This window comes from Rana temporaria, chromosome 3 (genome assembly GCF_905171775.1).
Source record: "Rana temporaria chromosome 3, aRanTem1.1, whole genome shotgun sequence".
In the NCBI taxonomy this organism is placed as follows: domain Eukaryota; kingdom Metazoa; phylum Chordata; class Amphibia; order Anura; family Ranidae; genus Rana; species Rana temporaria.
This window is the reverse complement of record NC_053491.1, coordinates 175,852,618-175,874,406: the sequence shown is the minus strand read 5'-3', so window position 1 is coordinate 175,874,406 and position 21,789 is coordinate 175,852,618. Positions and strand designations below refer to the sequence as shown.

Sequence of the window (21,789 nt, the reverse complement as noted above, 5' to 3'; positions counted from 1 at the left end):
CGATAAAAATTGCAGATCGCCGCCATTACTAATAAAAAAATAATTAAAAAATGCCATAAATCTATCCCCTATTTTGTAGACGCTATAACATTGCTTTTTTTAAAAAATTGTCGCTCTTTTTTTGTTTTTTAAAGTTTAATAAAAACTGCAGAGGTGATCAAATACCACCAAAAGAAAGCTCTATTTGTGGGGAAAAAAGGATGTCAATTTTGTGCACGACAGCGCAATTGTCAGTTAAAGCAACGCAGTGCCGTATCACAAAAAGTGCTCTGGTCAGGAAGGGGGTAAATTCTTCCAGGGCTGAAGTGGTTAATAGGGGTGTGTAGACTTGTTATATCCACTGTAGGAAATTTGGAGAGAGTATAATAGAAGGAAGCTAAATCGATATAAAGGCATTGGAAGTGTTACATGAAATTAAAGTTTAGGGAACTTGTATTTGTTTAGTTAAGAAAAAAGATGATTTAAAGATCTCTTTAATAAGTATGTGTATAATAGTATTCAAATAAAAAATAAAGATTTTTGTTTTTATACCAGTAGCTGTAGACAAGGGCACATATGTTATATGTAGAGAACTGGATATTTTCAAACTATATAGAAGTGCTCTTTATGATAAGGGTGATTAAACTGTGAAATGCCCTATCACAGGAAGTAGTCATGTCATAGACTTAAAAAGTAATAAAAAAATAATTCTTACAGATAATGGCATCTCCTGTAATAATTACTGAGGCTACCATTGTAATAGTTTGATCCATCGATTTATTACGAATGTATTATGCCGTGTACACATGAGCGGAATTTCTGTCGGAAAAAAGTTGGATGGGTTTTCCGACGGAATTCCGCTTAAGCTTGGCTTGCATACACACGGTCACACAAAAGTTCTCTGAACTTTCGAGTGTTAAGAACGCAGGGATGTACAACACTACAATGAGGCGAGAAAAAGAAGTTCAATGCTTCCGACCATGCGTCGAATTGTTTCCGAGGATGGGTGTTCTTTTCCCGTCGTAAATTCCATACAGACGAATGGATTTTCCGATAGAATTTTTTTCCATTGAAAAAATTAAGAACCTGCTCACACAGTCGGAATATCCGATGAAAAGCTCCCATTGGACTTTTACAATCTGAAAATTCCGACCGTGTGTGCGCAGCATTTCAGGGATGTCTTTTCTGGGCTGATTTTCATTTCTCCTGTGATGCAACCTTTGCCATAATTGTCCAACTATGGGACAGGGGGGTTTGTTGTTCTCTGGAACAAAATAACTACCATTTGTGACAGGTTACATTTACTGGACACCTTCCTATACATAAATAAAGTGGATTGTTCTTTTTATATTATCTATATATCTTATCTATATATCTTTTATCTATATAAAACAATTAGATGCGTTTACAAACAACCGATTATTCTTACAGTGTGTCTGTCCTGTCACATTAAAAAAAATGTTTTTCTAAAACTAGGCGACCCTTCAAAGTATGCATGCATTTTCTGACACACATTGATGTGCATACTTTAGCTCATCAACACACATTGCATTAATCGTGCCTGCTCACTTGGCCCCTCAACAAGTGATAATTGGCCGAAAAACACACTTGCCTTATGTTTTCCAGTGTCCCGCAAGATAGAGCATATGTTTTTTAATACATGCATTATAGAAAGTTTAGAGACAGGTTCATTTGTTTTGATCATGTATATGCATTGGGATGTCACTGAAAATGAATGGGAAAACTGCACAACATTCATACACAGTGCATCATTATACCATCCATGCAAGAGTGAGAAGGGGCTCTGAAAGAAAAATAAGTGTAAGGAAAAATTTGCTGCAAAATATTTTATAAGTACTTTTTACTTACAAAATAAAGTTCAATTATATTAGGTCGCTATAAAAAAAATTGGTCACCGTCAATCAACCATGTGATCTGGAATGCACACATTTTATATACTAAATTACAAATATGATGAATGTTGGGGTTCTTGTTCAACCAGAAATACTCTGTTTTGCATTAATATATCTGAAAGTCCATCTATCAAAAAATATATATATAAATTTGCTTAGCAGGTATTAGGCCTCTATAAAATATTATTCTTGACATTTCAGAGTCAGTACATTCCATGATACCAATATTGAAAGGCAGTAGCAAAAGTGCCACTCATAGCATCCAGAAAGTATTGCAGATCCTGAGCTTTTTGCAGTTGTTGCAGTTTGGTAAATCTGAAAGTGTAATTATGAACCCCTAAATCCTCCTTACCTGTTCTAGTCACTAAAAGTCTGTTTTCACTTCCACTACTCCCTAAATGTGCAGCATGTGTAAGCAAATATGGAATGAAAATTTGTAGTGCAGGGCTTTCTTCAAATTTAAAGCGGAGCTCCTGTCGCCCCCAATCAATTTTTTTTAAAAGCTCCCCCATAATTGTCAGTTCTCACATAATAATATTTGCATGCTGTTTTTAATATGTCTTCATGCTAGTACATTTTAAATTACTAATCTCTTACATGATCTCGGAAGCATTCACGGTCCATCTCGTATATGGGCATATGAAGCACGATTCTGTTAATTGTTTGGGATTAGGTGCAGTTGGCTACCCAGCATACACCTCAGAACTTTGTGCCTGTGCAGTAATGACACTGCACAGTGAAGGTTGTTGTTTGCAGGTTGCCAAAGCAATGGCGGCGGTGGAAGTTCCCACCCCATTATTATGGCAGCCTATCAATCAAACGAGAAGAAGTGCGGTTGGGAAAGCTGCAAGTACCGCAAGATTTGATTATTGGGTTTCCCAAAGTCTCCTGGAATAGATGACACCGATATCCCAGGAGTCAATGGGACTCACCTATTGACGTAATCACCTAGGTGGCCGGGAAAGGGATTGCTGCCCGAAGACAACAGTCGTTGAAAAGAGGGGAATTTTAAAAAAAATGGGGGGAACTCTGTTTTAAGAAGAATGAGGCGATGTACATAAATACCCCTGGCTAAAAGATGAAGTAATCTACTGCTGAGCAGGTGCCTAACTCTCTGCAAAAACAAAAAAAAAATCCTCTCCACATAGTCTATGTCTCACCAAACTTTGGCTGGATTTTACCACACAGGTACTCCTGCCCTAGCCTGAAATTTAGAGAAACTGGGTCTGGTGGATCAAAGTCCCTGAGCAGGCTAAGAGTATATATAGAGTCCACAACTTCAGGCCTGTTTCCGCTGGGTTAATGCCGTATCAGCCTGCCCAAACAACCTTAGCTCCCTCACTTAATAAAAATGAAGAAAACATTCAGCAAACTGTGGAAATCTGGGACATGCATAATTCACATCCTGGACACATCTTGGACACAACCATTTATAAATGGAAAAGGAACACCAGTCTCTACTATGAGTAGTTAGAATAGTGCATAACTTCTGAAACGATAATGGAGGGAGGGACAGGAGAGGCAAAAAAAGATTTGTTCAACTGGGGATGGTCTGGTCTTGGAGCTGAAAGTCTGTGTATCTCCAAGAGAGTAAATTAGGTTCTCAGCAGCTAGCTTCTGAGTTAGGCACAGCTTTAATCCCTTCTCCCAATCAACATTTATCCTCTATAATTTAATATGGAACACTGTCTGTCTAATTTTTATTTACTATATGAATGTACAAAATTTTTGATATTTAATTGAATCAAAATTTGAATTAGATTCAAATGAAATTCTAGTATATTATGTTTACTAGACATATTTGACCATGTGGATTTCAACACGTTTCAACACATTTCAACACGTTAAGGCTTTTAATTTTCCAAGTACCCATAAAGGGAAAATGTGGAGATTATAACAGATTTTTATCCATCCTGGAATCGATCAAAGGGGGTGTATCAGGAATGTAATTGGAGTGCCCATAGAGAGAAAATTCCAAAATGTAGGGATTATAACAGATTTGTATCCATCTCAAAATCGATCAGGGGGTGGATAAGGGGTGTAATTGGAGCAGCAGTGTAATTTCCTTCTTTTTTCACACATATTTTATTTAATTTTACTTGATCAGTAATTATTAAAGAAATTCTGAAAATTATGTTATGGTCACTTGAGGACTGAAGATTAGAAACCCTTAAGCCCTGTACACACGATCGGAAAACTGATGGAATCTAATCCGATGGATTTTTTCGTCGGACATCCGATGAAGCTGACTTTCATCAGTCTTGCATACACACTATCAGACTAAATTCCGACCGTGCCAAAACGCGGTGACGTAAAACACTACGACAAGCCGAAAAAATGAAGTTCAATGCTTCCGAGCATGCGTCGACTTGATTCATAGCATGCATGGATTTTTTCATATTGATATATGTGCACGAGTAATCTAAAACTTCAGTCCTCTACAGGAAGTAATGTGTACACATCAATGTCATTTTGAACTATCTGCTTTTTCTGTTTAACTGAAAAAATAAAGTTAGCGCTATTAACAAATAAAGCACACATTTTTGGAACAAATGCAACATATTCAAATTGTAGTCAGTGTCTTCACGTGGAAATGCAATTACAAATAAGGCACACATTTTTGGAACAAATGCTACATATTCAAATTGTTGTTAGAGTCATCACTTGGAAATGTGAGACCTGATGTGTGCCCTGGTCAAGCTGGTCAGTACGCCTAAAAGAGGGCATACCCTGCATAAATGTATATGAAATGTGTGAGATGTGAATGAAATAAAGAAAGTGTGGGGGAAACAGGAGAGTGGGAACCAGGAATATGAGCCGATGCGGGACCTGACAGAGAAAGAAGGATTTATACCTCTCCAGACTCCTCCTATAAATCCTGGCTGGCCTCCAGCCAGCCTTCTAATTTTTAGTCAGAGTCTTCACTTGGAAATGTGATTACCCTAACTACTATGAACTCAGGTGTGCCCTGGTCAAGCTGGTCAGTACACCTAAAAGAGAGCAAAGACACGAAAATAGGTGTAATGAAATGCTTTAATGAAAGACAGGTAACAACAATTAGTCCAGTAAAATAGCGAATGCCTGGCTGACTCCAATATGGGGGTCCTGAATATATCTGCTATAACAAGAGGACCTCCAGCGCCCCATGTACTTGATTATATAAGAAGGGACCTCCTGTTTGGAAGCTGCGGATGCTGCCCAACTCCTAAACGAATGTCCAGAAAACGGTTTAGGATTTAAGCCAAATTTTGCGAGTAGAATCCTGACATAAGAAACAAACTGTCTTGAAGTGACAGGATGTGTGGGAAAGGGGAGCAGATGGCTGTCCAGAGGAGTTGCTGTGAAAAGATTGCAGAGAGAGTTAAACACTCCAACCGGGCACCAATTACTGTTGGTTCTGTAGTATTGTCTGTCTATTCTTCTTATTGGGAAGTTATAACTCGTAATGATCAATGAACCTGGTGAGACTGCCTCTGAGCAGAACAGGTGCATGACAGCTAACCTGGGACACCTCCCCTGGTCTGAGGAATCCAAAGAACCTCAGATAAATAGCTGCCTTGAACACTAGACTGGGACCTGCGCCAAAAGGTGAAGGAGACAGTGGGCTGGATTCAGATACATTTTTGTATCTATCCGCCCGGCGTAACGTATCTGAGATACATTACGCCGCTGTAACTTTGGGCGCAAAATATCCCAGTGTGCATTGCTCCAAATTACGCCGCAAGGACGTATTGGATTCGACGTGAACGTAAATGACGTAAAGCCGTATTCGCGAACGACTTACGCAAACGACGTAAAAATTTCAAAACTCGGCGCGGGAACGACGGCCATACTTAACATTAGCTATGCCTCATATAGCAGGGGTAACTATAAAAAGCCGAACGTAAACGACGTAAAAAATGCACCAGCGGGACGTACGTTTCTGAATCGCCGTATCTACCTAATTAGCATATTCCTTGCGTAAACATACGGAAGCGCCACCTAGCGGCCAGCCTGAAATTGCAGCCTAAGATACGACGGTGTATAGATACAACCGACCCCACTCAGAGATACGATGGCGTATCAGGAGATACGCCATTGTATCTCTTTTCTGAATCCGGGCCAGTAAGTCTGAAATATCACGCAAAAGCTGTCTGGTGATAGTTAGTGCAGAGATAGGCAGTACGGAGTTAGGCACCCCTGATACACATAAGCTAATATGAATTTGCCAAAAGGATTGTGATGACATCATGCTGCAAATATTGATGTTTTCTGATTGGTGCCTGCAACTGAGCAGGTGCTCTCCTGAAAAGTAGTATGGGAGTAATGCTGCGACAACTCCTTCATTCTTGTACCAGCCAAATGCCCACTCCATTCAGTGCAGCATGACATTATGACTGACTAAAGAATTTATTTATTTTTTTACTCTATAATCATTATACAAACAACATAGGACATATTTTTAAATCACTTAATCTGACATTAATAAAACACTGACTGCAGATAAATCTTCCTAGTGCACATGTTTTAAATGTCAGTGATTGATTCACTACCGGTAAACGGTGAAAGTCACTTTCACTGTTTCATAATTTTACCCCTAGGGTAAGGGGCAAATTCATTACATTTGCCTGATTAGTGTACCCGAGGTTAAAGTGAAAAAATAAAAAATACAATCTTTATGAACAATGCTGAATAATAATTTATTTGCTTCCATCTCCACAGTTATATCTAGCTACATGACTGAGGCCTGCACATATAGTGACAGGTTTGCCACTGACATTTGACTTGGACAAATACAGTTGTAAATTACATATTCCATGTATACATTCTCAATCAAAAACATTTCTGAAGCATAGGATGAGATCTGGTACATTGCACTTTATCTGTATGTACTTCAAATATCATGTATATAAAACTGTTTAATTTGGCATTTATTGTAAGTTGTCATGAAAGTAGAAAAAAAAAAAACTAGAGAAATAAATCAAAAATTTCAACTACAATAGTAAGAAATCAAATGGCTTTCTTTCAAGTAAAATTTTCTTTACAAAAAAAGAGCATTTTAATATATTCACAAATTATTTAATATTAATAAGCAAAGTAGTTGTATATGAAAAAAATGTAAAATTGCCAAATAGATTTTACAAAATTGAAACTATAAACAGTCACAAAATACTGTATATAAAAATGCCACATTGAACGAGGCAATCGTACTCTATCATAAAGATAGCCTATTCTTTTACAGTCCTACTCAAACAGTAGTGACTGATAAAAAGGCATTATGTAGTCCAGAACTATCAGGAGACCTTTCACCGTGCGTCATAAGTTCTTGAATTGTCATCCAGTTGTCTAAGATCTTTTTGTTTCGTTTTTTCATCATTTTTCTGTGACTTAGTTCAATTATACTGATTTCCTTTTTACTTTCACTACCACTTTGTGGGCTCTCTTTAAGACACTCCAGTCTACTGCGCATCATGAATTCTCTACGTCTCCTCTGCTCCTTTGCCCTCATAAGGTGCTGTTTCCTTTCCTCTTTACTCCAGTATCTTCCCATTTTCATCTCACTCATTGTATCATCATCTGTTGTCATGCCACTCCTCTCTTCTTTGATTTTTAAGGCACGCTCTTTCAAAAGTTTGTCTCTTACTGGCCTTTTAGTGACATATCTTGTCCCATCACTCCTTATTTTTACTTTCCATTCCATTCTTGGCTCTAATGACCTTGGAGAATCTCTGCACATAGTTACTAGATTTAGTTGGCTTTGTGCATATTCTACTGCAGTTTTCTGTTGAACGAGTTGCATGTAACTTTGATAATGTCTTGCATGGACTGGTACATTTCCATATCTATATGATGAACTGTGGTATGGTGAAAGGTATGGGATTTCATCTGGGATTGGTTTCCTACAATCTGAGAACGTACTACACTCTAACACAGTATCTTGACATTCTGCTGGAAGGCTCTGCACACTGGTTAAAGATTTGGTTGGAGTATACTCAATACTGCTTAGTCCAGATGATAGATGGTTTGTTACAATGGTGCTACTGAGATTTTTCCGGTTTGTGATGCTAATTATCCTTTGTAAGGAGCTGTCTGGAGACCTGTCTACAGTTAGTGGTGTGCTCCTACAACTTTCTGCTGTGTTATATGCACTAGAACTGTCCTTATCAGATCGCTCTGTACGCTCTCTGATATTCCCCACTTTGTCTCTCCGTAATTCTGTGCTAGTATTATAATTGCACATCTCATCACTGTGAATTTCCAAAATATCGCTAGTTTGATTCCTAACATTTTGGAGCCGGTGCGCCTGCATTATACTTTGGCACTCAAGTTCAATGCTTCTCAGCTCTTCATTCAAAAGCTGTAACTCATGTTCTACTCCACAAGGCTCTGTTGTGCTACATTCAATTGTACTGCTGGAATAGTACAGGTCATACTCTCCTCGGTTTCGGATTTGGCACTTCAGCTCTAACAACTGTCGAAACCTTTCACACTCCTCTTCTTGACTGATGGCAGGATCAGAATCCATATATTCCCCAGAAACCATACTGTCATTAAACTGGAGTTCAATACTTCCTAACGTATCCTGACTTTGTCTTAGCTTTTGGTTTTTCTGAAGACAAGTGATTCTGTGATCTTTGATTATATTTTCCATTTCTGAGCTCTCATCATGGTGCTGACTTTCATCTGTGCGCCCTACACCACTGTCTTTTTCATGGTTATTGGACGACGAAGTTGCTGTGTCAGTTGTACCATCTTCCTCTTCTGGCTTTTTCTGCTGAGGAGAGAAAAATATTTCATTAAGTAAGTTTAGAGTATTGCAACCTCAGCAATACTAACTAGAGCATGGAATTGTGCCTTAAAACAAATACAGAATTAACAATTTCACTATTAGTAAAAGTGCTTACAAAAGCCATTCTCATGATTTCCTTTACTGTTTGTAAACAATGAAGAAATACTGTACTTGTAGATGAATGGCTCTATTGTACATACAGAGAAAAATATAGAAAGAGGTCACTTTAAATGAGGAACATTTTACAGGCCAATATATAGTAGGGAAATCATTTGGAAACATGCTGTAAAGTGTCTTATGTTGGGAGATAAGAGTAAAACTGTTATAATAAGTATGTGGAAGATTTATTTACCTATTTTTACACACTGTTATGAATGTCAGGCTCATATTTAACAAAAATAATACCAATATATACAGCTTATTGTATGTTTAGGAATCCAATTTTTTTCGGTGCCTTAATATAAATGAAAGATTATGGCTTATGTGGAAATTGTTGATCACTGTAAGGCTTCATTTCCACTGGTGTTTTTACAGCCACTTGTGTTAGCCTTTTTTACAGCTTAAAAACGCCTGTCCATGTTTATTTTGTAAAAAAAAAAAGCTCAAAAACGCTGTGGTATCGTTTTTGAACGTTTTTGAGCGTTTTTTGAGCGTTTTTTAACGTCTGGCATTTTTACAGCTCTACTCTGGAGCTTCAGAACGCCCTGGTCCTGCGTTTTTTTTACAGCTCAAAAACGCCTATGCCATTTGAAGCTCAAAAACGCCTATGTGGGCATGATGCCATAGAATAACATGGACAGGCGTTTTTAAGCTGTAAAAAACGCTCAGAAAAGTGGCTGTAAAAACGTCAGTGGAAATGAAGCCTAAATATTTGGGTGTAACATAAGCCCGAGGCTCCACCTTTACTTGTAGGGTGAAAATGGAGACTAATCTAAACTAGAAAAAAAAAATATTTTTGCGGCACACGAGTAATGAATATAAAAATCTATAGATATTTATTATAGAAATCTGTATAAAAAAGTATCTAGGCTTATAATACAATATACATCAGCATAGGAACCCAACACATATTTCAATAACACTTCCAAAACCTTATACTAATGCGAGTACGCTCACACCATGAGAATACATAGACATCAAAATGGTAAAAATAAATGTAAGGTTTGTGTCCTTGAACACGGGTCCGTTATGCAGGATATTAATTCTTGCTTTGCTCAACATGTTTCGCGTGAAAACGCTTCATCAGGAGCGTGGAAAAAATCAGGTCGCATTTAAGAGATGAACACGGGCCCGAATATCGCCATTATGGCTGTGTATATATAGCGCTGACCCAAACAGCCAGCTGGGTCTTTAGTACTCATTTTGAAAAGCAGTAGAGGGTTAAACCAGACACAGTCTGCTGGTAAGCAGAAAGAGAGGGGAAGGGGGAGGATTCCTCCAATGTAATCAGGTCTCGTAGCACCCCAAATGGCAAAATGTAGATCAAATGCACTAACTGGGCATGAAAAAGAATAGCAATCTCTGCCCAATGAGTCGTCCAGCTTGAGTAGCTAAATTCGTCCAGTTTGCAAGCAACCGGGGAGGGAGAAAGGAGAGCGTCCTCCGTAAAGCCTTTCCTGTGTACTGCAGTTTTGGAAGTGTTATTGGAATATGTGTTGGGTTCCTATGCTGATGTATATTGTATTATAAGTCTAGATAATTTTTTATATACAGATTTCTATAATAAATATCTATAGATTTTTATATTCATTACTCGTGTGCCGCTAAAAGTCAATTTTTTCTAGTTTAGATTAGTCTCCATTTTCACTATACCGGGACGTTGGCACACTTATACTGATGCGTTCACAGTAATTAGTCACCCTGTGATGATGCACATCTAAGCAAGTTCCTTTAAAAATGTACTTGTAGGGTGGCCCCATGTACATAGAACATGAATTTTAATTTGTCTCTCTGCATGCTTGCTGTATCTTTAGAGTGCCCAGGTATCACAAACTGGGGTGCTCTGTTATGTAAAAATTCAACCACAACTTTGTTATGATTTGGACTGCCTCTTCCTGTCCCCATCTCCTTCACCTTCCGCTGCTTATTGGTGAATTACGCTGCCTATCACATTTAATATAAGCGGAAAGATGAAAAATTAGGACAGATGTAGAATGACTCTGGACAATAAGCGCTAAGATGTATATATACATATAAAGCCTCCAGGATTTTGGGAATACCAAATCTGTTTACAATTTAACAGTTATTTTTACTAATAATTATTAAAGTGGATGTAAACCCACCACTCATCATTACAAACCATTGCCATAGTACTACTCTACACGTGTATGCATGTCTCCTGCATGTTTTCCTACCTGTGAAATGTCATCCCCTTCTGCACAATGAGCCCGCAAATCTCCGGAATGGATGGGTGTGTCTATTTTTCGGTGCTCGGTGTGCGGAGTCGTGATGTCACCAGACTCCCTACCCACCTCTACACTCCCTTTGGCCAGACAGCATCTCAAAAACGAACCCTGCACTTGTTCAGTGAAAGCACACGCACAATAGAAACAGAGTGCGTTCTGGGAAAAAGCAGAGCATGCTCACAGCCCCGTCACTCCTGCGCATGTGCTATACACTGTTAGCCGGCTGTAGTGGAGGATTTGGAGGAGGGTGCAAAGAAAGGAGAGGGGATGTGAATTTGGGACAGCTTATGCATGAGTTAAGGAAATTATATGTCACTCACAGCACGGGGGAAAAACAGCACACAATTATCTGTGTGGTTTTTTTTCTTACTGAAAGAAGATATGAGGATTGCTCAGAGCTGGATCAACTCTTCATGGCAAGATTGGGCATAGATTATATGACATCCTCTACTGTACCAGGTAGAAGTCTTAATTAAAAAAAATAATTTTAGATCCACTTTAAATAAGAATTCTGAGTATTTAAAAGTTTTTTTTTTTTAATGGAACTTTAAAATAGTTATTCAAGGCAAAGTGAAAGTTTTTTGTTAAAGGACCTGACAACCATCTTATTTACGATGCTCCCTTGTTCATTCATCAAATCTAGCAGCCCTGTTTCTATATGCGTTCAGTGTCAGATAGTGTTGGAATTTACACCAGGTTAATTCATTATTCCCTTGTCATGACTTGACAATTTTTGGGCCTGGTGGTTGGTTGCATTCTGGGAGGAGTATTGGGTATTTACCAGACAGCTAAGGCAAGGTGAGTATGTGAAGCTGGGGAGGGCAGCAATTCATTTACCTTGTTGTTTATGTGAACCTGATGACTTACACTTTAAAACATCTTCTTCATATTTGAATACTCAATCAGGTGTATATTGTAATATTCACTCAGATGTCAGAATATGCTTGAAATGTATCTAATGCAATAATCACCAGTTTTCATCTCTCATGGATGCCCAAGGCCCTGGTCATGTGGCCTCTGCTGAAGGGACTTGGGGCTTAGGGAAATTATGTTCAGGCAGAGCAGGCCTGAAAATAGCTTTTTTATGAGATCATTGGCTACATGACTGGTTTCCTGTGGGGATTTGGATTATTATGGCAGTAGGTACATTTTGTATGAAAGTCAGTTACATATACTTACATGTTAACTGAAGAGTATTAAACTGTACAAGGTAATTTATCCTGACCATTCATTTTGGACTGTTCACACTGGATACATTATCTTTAAAGTACCTTGTTTTCAACAGGACCTTTTCACTTTTATATTATGCTGCAGTTTGAATTGAAAAGTCATGTCATGCTTCATTTTGCCATTCATTTATTTTATTTTATTTTTTTATTAGGTATAAAGTACATTTAATATTTCAATCACAGTCAAATAGCCTGTTCAGGCCCCAATAAAATATACAAAAATACTTTATTTTCCAGTTTTAAGAAAACCCCAACCCTGACCCTACCTCATTTTGCCATTTAAGTCAGTTCAACTAAATGACAGTCCAGGCTTTGGTACACCTTCAGCCGTCCTAGTTTATTTAGCAAATACAATGCCCTCTTAATGTTAAGTTGTGCCCAGACTTTGCACATTAAAACATTTACATATTCTGGACAAGCAGTAAAAACACTTTGGGCATATGTAGTATATCACAAGAGCTGAACTAGTCAAAGAGTAAACCTTTAATCACTTCTGCTACTTCTACTGCAGCCATCAGTTTGTGTGGGCTTTATTCAGCTGGATCCAGTCTTGAAAATGAAAGTGTTGCGGTGGCTCTCTAGCCACTGATCACTTTCACAGAAGCAGGCTCTCCTGCTTTTACCGGGAGCCCAGGATCAGAACCACCAGCTTCAGGAGGGAAAGCGTTGTGAGAGCGAGGCAAATCTATGCCTCGATCTTACAAACAATGAAACCAGAAGTGACGATGATTTCATGACTTCCAGTTTCAGATCCACCAATTCCTGGTCAGTACAGTAAGGGGGCACATCTAACCAAGCAGATCTGTGAAGAGAAGGAGAGACATTGGGGTCTATTAGACCTCTAGTGTCTTCAAAAAGAGTACCTGCCCAATGCTAACATTTATTAACCACTTCAATACCGGGCATTTTCCGCTCTTCCTGCCCAGGCCAATTTTCAGCCTTCAGCACTGTCATGCTTTGAATGACAATTGCACAGTCGTGTGACGTGGCTCCCAATTAAAATTGATTTCCTTTTTTTCCCCACAAAGAGAGCTTTCTTTTGGTGGTATTTGATCATCTCTGCGGTTTAAATTTTTTGTGCTATAAACAAATAAATACTGACTGACAATTTTGAAAAAAACACAATATTTTTTTACTTTTTGCTATAATTAATATCCAATTTAAAAAAAAAAATTCTAAGTTTAGTTTATGTACTGTATTCTTCTACATATTTTTGTTAAAAAAAAAATCGAGTTATAGCGCCTACAAAATAGGGGATAGATTTATGACATTTTATTGGTTTTTGTCAGGGCTGCGATATTGTGGTGGACACTTTTTGAAACTATTTTAGGACCATTCACATTTATACAGCGAACAGTGCTATAAATATGCACTGATTATTGTACAGTATAAATGTGACTGGCAGGGAAGGGGTTAACACTAGGGGGCGAACAATGGGTTAAATGTGTTCTCTAGGGAGTGATTCTAACTTTAGGTGGAGAGGACTGACTGGGAGAGGTGAACAATCAGTGTCCCTATGTACAAGGGACACACCATCGGTCTCCTTTCCCTGACAGGACGTGGATCTCTGTGTTTACACACAGAGATCCATGTCCCTGGCTCTGTAACTGCCGGTCACGGGCACACCTCGGACATCACGGCCACCAAGGAAAGCGCACGCCCCCTAGCGGCCAGGTGGCATGAGGATATCATATCACTGTAAGGCTTCATTTCCACTGGTGTTTTTACAGCCACTTGTGTTAGCCTTTTTTACAGCTTAAAAACGCCTGTCCATGTTTATTTTGTAAAAAAAAAAGCTCAAAAACGCTGTGGTAGCGTTTTTGAACGTTTTTGAGCGTTTTTTGAGCGTTTTTTAACGTCTGGCATTTTTACAGCTCTACTCTGGAGCTTCAGAACGCCCTGGTCCTGCGTTTTTTTTACAGCTCAAAAACGCCTATGCCATTTGAAGCTCAAAAACGCCTATGTGGGCATGATGCCATAGAATAACATGGACAGGCGTTTTTAAGCTGTAAAAAACGCTCAGAAAAGTGGCTGTAAAAACGTCAGTGGAAATGAAGCCTAAATATTTGGGTGTAACATAAGCCCGAGGCTCCACCTTTACTTGTAGGGTGAAAATGGAGACTAATCTAAACTAGAAAAAAAAAATATTTTTGCGGCACACGAGTAATGAATATAAAAATCTATAGATATTTATTATAGAAATCTGTATAAAAAAGTGCGAAATTTTGAAAAAAAATACTATATTTTGTACTTTTTGCTATAATAAATATCCCCAATTTTATTTAAAAGAAAAAGCTTATTTTTTCTCAGTTTAGGCCAATACGTATTCTTCAACAAATTTTTGTTAAAACAAATCGTAATAAGCGCATATTGATTGGTTTGCACAAGTTATAGCGTCTACAAAATAGGGGTAGTTTTATGGCATTTTTATTATTATTATTTTTTTTTACTTGTTATGGTGGCGATCTGCAATTTTTATTGTGACTGCGTTATTATGGCGGACACATCGCACAGTTTTGATACTATTTAGGGACCACTCACATTTATACAGTGATCAGTGCTATAAAAATGCACTGATTACTGTGTAAATGTGACTGGCAGTGAAGGGGTTATCCAGTAGGAGGCACTGAAAGGGTTAAGTGTGTCCTAGGGAGTGATTCTAACTGTTAGTGAGTGATAAGAGGAGCAGACAATCAGTGCTGTGTCACTAGGCAGAATAGGGAGATGTCTTGTTTACAAAGACATCCCCCCATTCTGCCGTTCCGTTACCCGATCGCGGGACCCCGGCGGACATCGAGTCCCCGGTTTACCACAGGCACAGAGGCCGCGTCGCACTAGGGGGCAGGTCCAAAGCAATGTATATATACGTTGCTTTGCCTGCACGTGCCATTCTGTCAACGTAAATATATATGTGAGGCGGTCGGCAGCGGTTAATAAACATTTGCGCAAATATGTGACATAAAAATTTGCAACTATCATCTTTTTTATCTTACAGGAACTCTGCTTTCAGAAAATATATTAAGTTCTGGGGGTTTAAGTAATTTTTTTGCCAAAAATAAAGATTTTTACATGATTAGATACATTTTATTCTTTCCACCATCTTTTAAGTGGTAGTGGTGCATTGCCTAATGTGAACCTGAGTGCTATAAATCTATATGTATGGAAGCCACAGAGGCTCCTTCAGGTTGGTTGGCAAACTTGAGCAATCCACAGCCTGATTTTCCCTTTCTGGCTGCTCAGACCAGATATAGAGGCACAAATCTGGCTTGGCACTCACAAATATACACAGTATATGTAATAATTAGATACATTACTGTTTGGTTCGGGCAGTGTGTGAAGATAATTTGGAAAAGTGTAATGAAGAAAGAGTATGAAAATTTGAAGAAGAAAAAATGAAAGTTGGATTTGTGAATGAGTGACTGATATTGACAGTGTAAACCAGGGATCTTCAAACTACGGCCCTCCAGCTGTTGTAGAACTACACTTCCCATGAGGCATTGTAACACACTGACATTCACAGACATGACTAGGCATGATGGGAATTGTAGTTCCTGAACACCTGGAGGGCCGTAGTTTGAAGACCCATGGTGTAAACCATGGCCACTTGATAGTTCTGTATGGTTAAAGATCCTGAAAGAAAGGCCTTGTTTATAGTGAAAAAAAAGTTGTATAAAGGAATTGTATGAAAAAGAGTTCTGACTTGTGCCTCAGAATTAAGTTTATTTGTGTCTGCAGAAGAAAGGTGATTTGAAAAATTATCCTTTTTCTTTTGTTCCTTTTTAGTGATTTTGCTGAAGAGAGGAATACCCCATGTCTGACATAAAGAGTTTTTCATTTAGAACTACTGAAAATACGAACCATGTTACTGAATTATTTATTTAGACTTAAACTAATACCTCAATAGTACTATTTAATGACAGCACTATTAATCACTTCCCGCCCACAATATAACAAAATGATGGCCACAAAGTGGTTAAGTTATCCTATCTGGAAGTCATATGACATCCAGCAGGATTAGCCATGATTGTGAACCCACGGGGGGAACACATCATGGCAATCAGTGGTGTGGTATGTCATTCTGACACACGTAGGCTCTTTACCATGTGATCAGCTGTGTCCAATCACAGCTGATCATATGGTAACCAGGAAGAGACATTTATCAGCTTTTCCTCCACTCATACAGACAGACGTGTGCCCCAGGACGATGTCAGACTTGTGATGAAACACATCAGTAGGAGCGGCATGCTGACATCACCGAGCCGTTTTTACCTATGGAAAACCATTCCTTTGTTGGGTCTATATCAACATGATTGTCGAGTTCCTGTGACCATCCAAGTCCATCCACCCCTTAGTAGTGTCCAGAGGCTGCTGTGCCCTAGAGGAAAAGGCCCTGGCTGGGAATTAGCCACAAGCGAGTCAGCTTGTGCAAGCTGGTAAGCATGCACTCTGTGTGGTGGTGGATTCACAATTGTCTGTATATGTGGTGAATTCACAATTGTCTGTATATATGATTGTGGTATTCACAAGAGGAGGACACTTAAACACCTTGTTACTGTTTTCCACACATCATTCATCTTGAAGGATGCATTTGCTTTAGTTCCTTATACCGTCATTGGGACTTGCTGACATATATTGCCACCCATCAATTGTGTCATTGTGCATTTCTGCGCTGATTAGTGCCAATTAGTACTGCCTCATCAGTATCTGTCAGTGCAGGCTCATCAGTGCTCATCAGTGAAGGATAAAAAATACTTATTTACAAAGTTTTGTAACAGAAACATCTTTTTTTATTTGGAGCGCAAAAAATAAACATCTCAGTGGTGATCAAATACCACCAAATGAAAGCTCCATTTGTGGAAAAAAATTATAACAATTTTGTTTGGGTACAATGTTGCATGACCGCGCAATTGTCATTGTATTGAAGTGGTTTTATTCCAGTGCCAAATGATCATATCAAAATAATTGGGTAAGAAATGTACACTACACTGGATTTTTAAATCTTCTATTGCTTATATCTGCTATAGCTTAGTTTAGCTATTTCTTCCTTTTTTTATTACATGAATACTTTTAAAAACTAAATTTAGATTTGGGTCCCGATTATGAGCAATGTAGATAATTTCACTAGTGGTTTTTAATGCAGAAAGACAGACAAATCCTGTGAAAATGTGAAAAACGTATTAATCCACAGAATGCTCTAGGCTATTAGGAGTTGCTATAGCAAAACATATTTGCAAGTATAGCCGTTTAGTGAAGGGAAACTTTTATAAGAGCTAGAAATTCCATTTCCCACTATATAAAAGAAAAACAAAATTAATATAATTATTATATTGCATGTTTAATAATGTGTGTTACATTAGAAGTTTAATCATTTGTACCTGTTGCACTTCATTAGTAGAGTGCTGTATTGTTTCATTATGTTGTTCCTCCAGTATCTGCATGTTTAACTCTTCCAAGAATTCATTCCTTTCATCATCAAGCCACCCTTCATCCAGCTGTAAAGAATACATTAGTACATCACATTAGTACTAACACATGGTAATGTGGCGTAGGCACTAATAGAAATGCCTGACCACTTCCTTTCATCATAATGACTCTTTTGAAACACTCTGCTTTGCACCAAAATAAGACTGATAACATATTCATCTCCACTGCCTTTCATCCCTCACATAAACAATAAGACTCAATTGTTGATAATGTTTGGATCCCATAACACATTGAATGATATTAAAGTATCAATAAACAGTAGTAAATGTGTAACTGCTCTGTGATCCTGCTAGTGTCAGCTCTACTGCAGGGTAGAAAGTGGTTAGCGACAAAACCACTCATATGCTGTATTCATTTTAATCTTAACATCAAAGCTAAATGTGCTGGAAAATGCTGAAATTACTTCAACTCTAATGCCAGTAAAACAAATTTGGCCTGGAATCAGTGCGTTGTTCTGTTCCTCCCTGGATATCACAAAAAGCTTAGAAATTACACCACCGCTGAAAAAATTGTAGACCTGCATGGCAGTCATAGGCACAGAGAAATACATAGTTGAATATGTCACAGCCTATTCGCACACATATGGGAGCACTGACAGACCTAAGTCCAGAGGACTGACTGATCAGAGGTTGAGGAGCCATTTTGGCTTTTACATGCTCATGATCCATGACACAGTCTCCAAGGCCAACCTGTGTCTGCACAAAAAGGTTGTTACAGCTTTAGGACCAGTCTGATGTTTTGTACCTGGGTCCCATGCTTGATACCTGTTACACTGTGCAACTGTTTTTGAACCTGCCCTAGGTCTTTTCCAGTCCAGTGTTTACATTGTGTCCCATTCCCCCTCTTTGTTCTTTGCAAGAAGGGCTGCTAGACACTCCCTCTGAGGTTATGTCTGGGAAAGCTATTTAACCCCACTCAGTGTACTTGGGTGACCTCTTTGAATATCTGCTCTAAGGTTCCTGTACTGGTCATCTCTGCTACATTTCTAAAGCTTGTTTATGATCTCTGCATATTTCTTGTCAATCTTTGTTACCTAGGAAAAATAAGTTCAGCGCCAATTTGAAACCCGCCTTGATGGCGGAGTCAAAGTGTAAAATCAGGAATAAACCAGATGTAAAAATAAATAGTCAAAAAAGTGAGTGATCAAAGCAAGAACACCTCTCCAAATAAATATCACAAAAAGTTCATAATCTGTGAATATGTTTGCATCAAAATTGGTAAATGTTCATGTGAGGATCAAAGGTGAAACCCCCAATATCAATCCAATACAAATGGATAAATGTCCATACACTGTAAAAAGTGACACTGAAACAATCCCCATAAGATCGGCATGGGATTGTTTCAGTGTCACTTTTTACATTGTATGGACATTTATCCATTTGTATTGGATTGATATTGGGGGTTTCACCTTTGAACCTCACATGAACATTCACCAATTTTGATGCAAACATTCACAGATTATGAACTTTTTGTGATATTTATTTGGAGAGGTGTTCTTGCTTTGATCACTCACTTTTTTGACTATTTATTTTTACATTTGGTTTATTCCTGAGTTTACACTTTGACTCCGCCATCAAAGCGGGTTTCAAATTGGCGCTGCACTTATTTTTCCTATTTTTTTCACAATTTATCCTTTGTTGTGTTGGCTGCCTAAATCTTGCTATTTTCGGATTAGCGCAATATATTTACACGTAATCTTTGTTACCTGCCTGCCCTGACCTTCTGCCTATTTCTCAACAATCCTTATTATGCCTCTGTCCTGACTCTTTGCCTATTTTAATTTGACTTACATTTTTATACCATGCTTTATTTCTACCTGATACCAGCTGTAGTCACTCCAAGTGTAAATGTGGCTTGCAACCCAGGAGTGGTCCACAGCAAAGCCCATCATCCTTGATTTTAATCATCCTTATATCGATCAGCCCTCTTTAGAGCCTACATTTGCCTGGCAACACAAAGGGTACAAATGACACTCTAATGCCTTGTACACACAATAGGAATTTCTGAAAAAAATCTGATGGAATTTATTCATCAGAAATTCCTATCGTGTGTGGGCCTCATAGGATTCTCTTCCGTCGGATTTTGGAAATAGAACATGTTTTATTTTTTTCTGATGAAAAAAATCCTATGGGAAATTCCGATCGTCTCTGTGGAACTCCGATGGAGAAAAAAACATGCATGCTCAGAATCAAGTCGACACATGCTTGGAAGCATTGAACTTCATTTTTCTCTGCTCATCGTTATGTTTTATGTCAGCGCGTTTTGAAAAGTCGGAATTTAGTCTGACAGTATGTATGCAAGACTGATGGAAGACAGCTTGAATGAAATTCTGACAGAAAATTCCCTCAGATTTTAGCCCATAGGAAATTCCTATTGTGTGGACAGGGCATAAGGTCATTTAAAAAATATTTCTCAAAAGTTTTGATGTAGCTGTTATGTGCTGAAAGTAGAATCTGCAAATTGCTGCCATAAAAAGACATTGATAGTCCAAATCCCTTTCTGTATATATATTCAAAATGAACCAATAACTATTCTTATGGACTTAAACTGAAAATAAACTGGGTATACGTTTCCTAATGTATATGTGCAAATTGCATATTGCATTTAGCAATTTGTCAAACATGTATCTGTACCCCAGACATTTTAAACTGCGTACATGTCTCTTATTTATCAATAAGACATAAAAAACTATTCTGTTAGTAAATATCAGTATCTACGTGCAGTATATGACATACTTATCAATATATGGCTTGTACATAGTTTAACAAAGTGATTAAATTAAACATTATTGTTTATCACATGATCTGTCTATATTTACTGGCTGCACTGAGATTTATTTTAACAGTATTGATTATTTTATTGACATAAAAAATTATACTCATCAAATGCAAGTATTTTAAGATAGATTGTAACCAGAATACAAGTACAGTTAGGGATGACTAAATCAGGAAAACAGCTGGACATTTTGGACCTCCTGAATGTCTGCATGTGGATTTGTCTGATCTGCAGAGAATCACACAATTTAGGAGACTAGGCTTATGACTTATGAATTTATAATGACTTATGAATTGTAAGATTTTTTTTTGTCAATACATTTTTATTGAATCTTGAAAGCAAATACAAATTCAAAGAAAACCACCATCGTCGGATGCGAATGTGGAGATATGTGGAATAAAAAAACATAGTACTACAGGGTTACAGAGCTGCAAATATGGCAAATGGCTACAGACCACTGCAAAGACACTTATGCCCCGTACACACGGTCGTACTTTTGACCTGCCAAAATCACATCGGATTTCCGATGGAATTACATCGGAGTAAAAGAGAACATGTTCTCTATCTAAACTCCGACGGAATTCCTCGGAATTTCCGATGAAAAAAGTCAGATGGGGCATACACACGTCAGACTTTTTCCATCGGAAATTCCGATCGTGTGTACGGGGCATTAGTGCACAGCAGTAGTACAAGTATTGGATAAATGTAAGAGAGCTAGGCAGTAAGTCACAGGTGCTGGACACATCACTTGTTGATCCATGATTCCCATACTTATCAAAGGCATTCAATGAATTGTAAGATTTTTGTAGACTTAACAAATCTGCATGCTTATGTTCAAGAGAATCACAAATGCTGTGAAGCATTGTTTAACTCAGATTACAATTTATTAAACACTATTTGCAATGGTTATATGCATTAGGGGAGATCCTTATTTATCATCTTTTCATATTAATAAATCTTGTGTTTTATTGAAAGTTTTCTTGTTTGTGTTAGGTTTAGCTACAGTGCTGTTTTTATACAGAATACAGTGTCATCAACATATGGTGGAATATATAAAAACAATTATAAAAAAGACCATAGGAAAATGTAAAGATGTAGTATGCACAATGAAATTCCTTCCCACTGAAATTTTGGTAGTTTAGCTTAAAAAATACAAACTGGAATGGTTGGTGTAGTCTATTTACTTAAAGTGGTTATAAAGTCAGAGTGAGATTACTGTCAGCCCCTCTGTTATA

At 38.0% G+C, this 21,789-nt stretch overlaps 1 protein-coding gene across 2 annotated transcripts in view; it reads right to left on the bottom strand.

The window, feature by feature from the left end:
* Nucleotides 1-6,546: 6,546 nt before the first annotated feature.
* Nucleotides 6,547-21,789, bottom strand: part of PDZRN4 (PDZ domain containing ring finger 4) — a 183,065-nt gene continuing 167,822 nt past the window's right edge. The window contains exons 7-8 of one of the 2 annotated variants that reach the window (XM_040343868.1): nt 17,671-17,787; nt 6,547-8,643 (exon numbers count right to left, since the gene is read on the bottom strand). In XM_040343868.1, the coding sequence (XP_040199802.1) occupies nt 7,120-8,643; nt 17,671-17,787 (1,641 nt within the window). In that variant the 3' untranslated portion in view covers nt 6,547-7,119. Of the gene's footprint in view, nt 8,647-17,670; nt 17,788-21,789 lie in introns of both variants that reach the window. The other variant, XM_040343867.1, reaches the window with a different exon arrangement.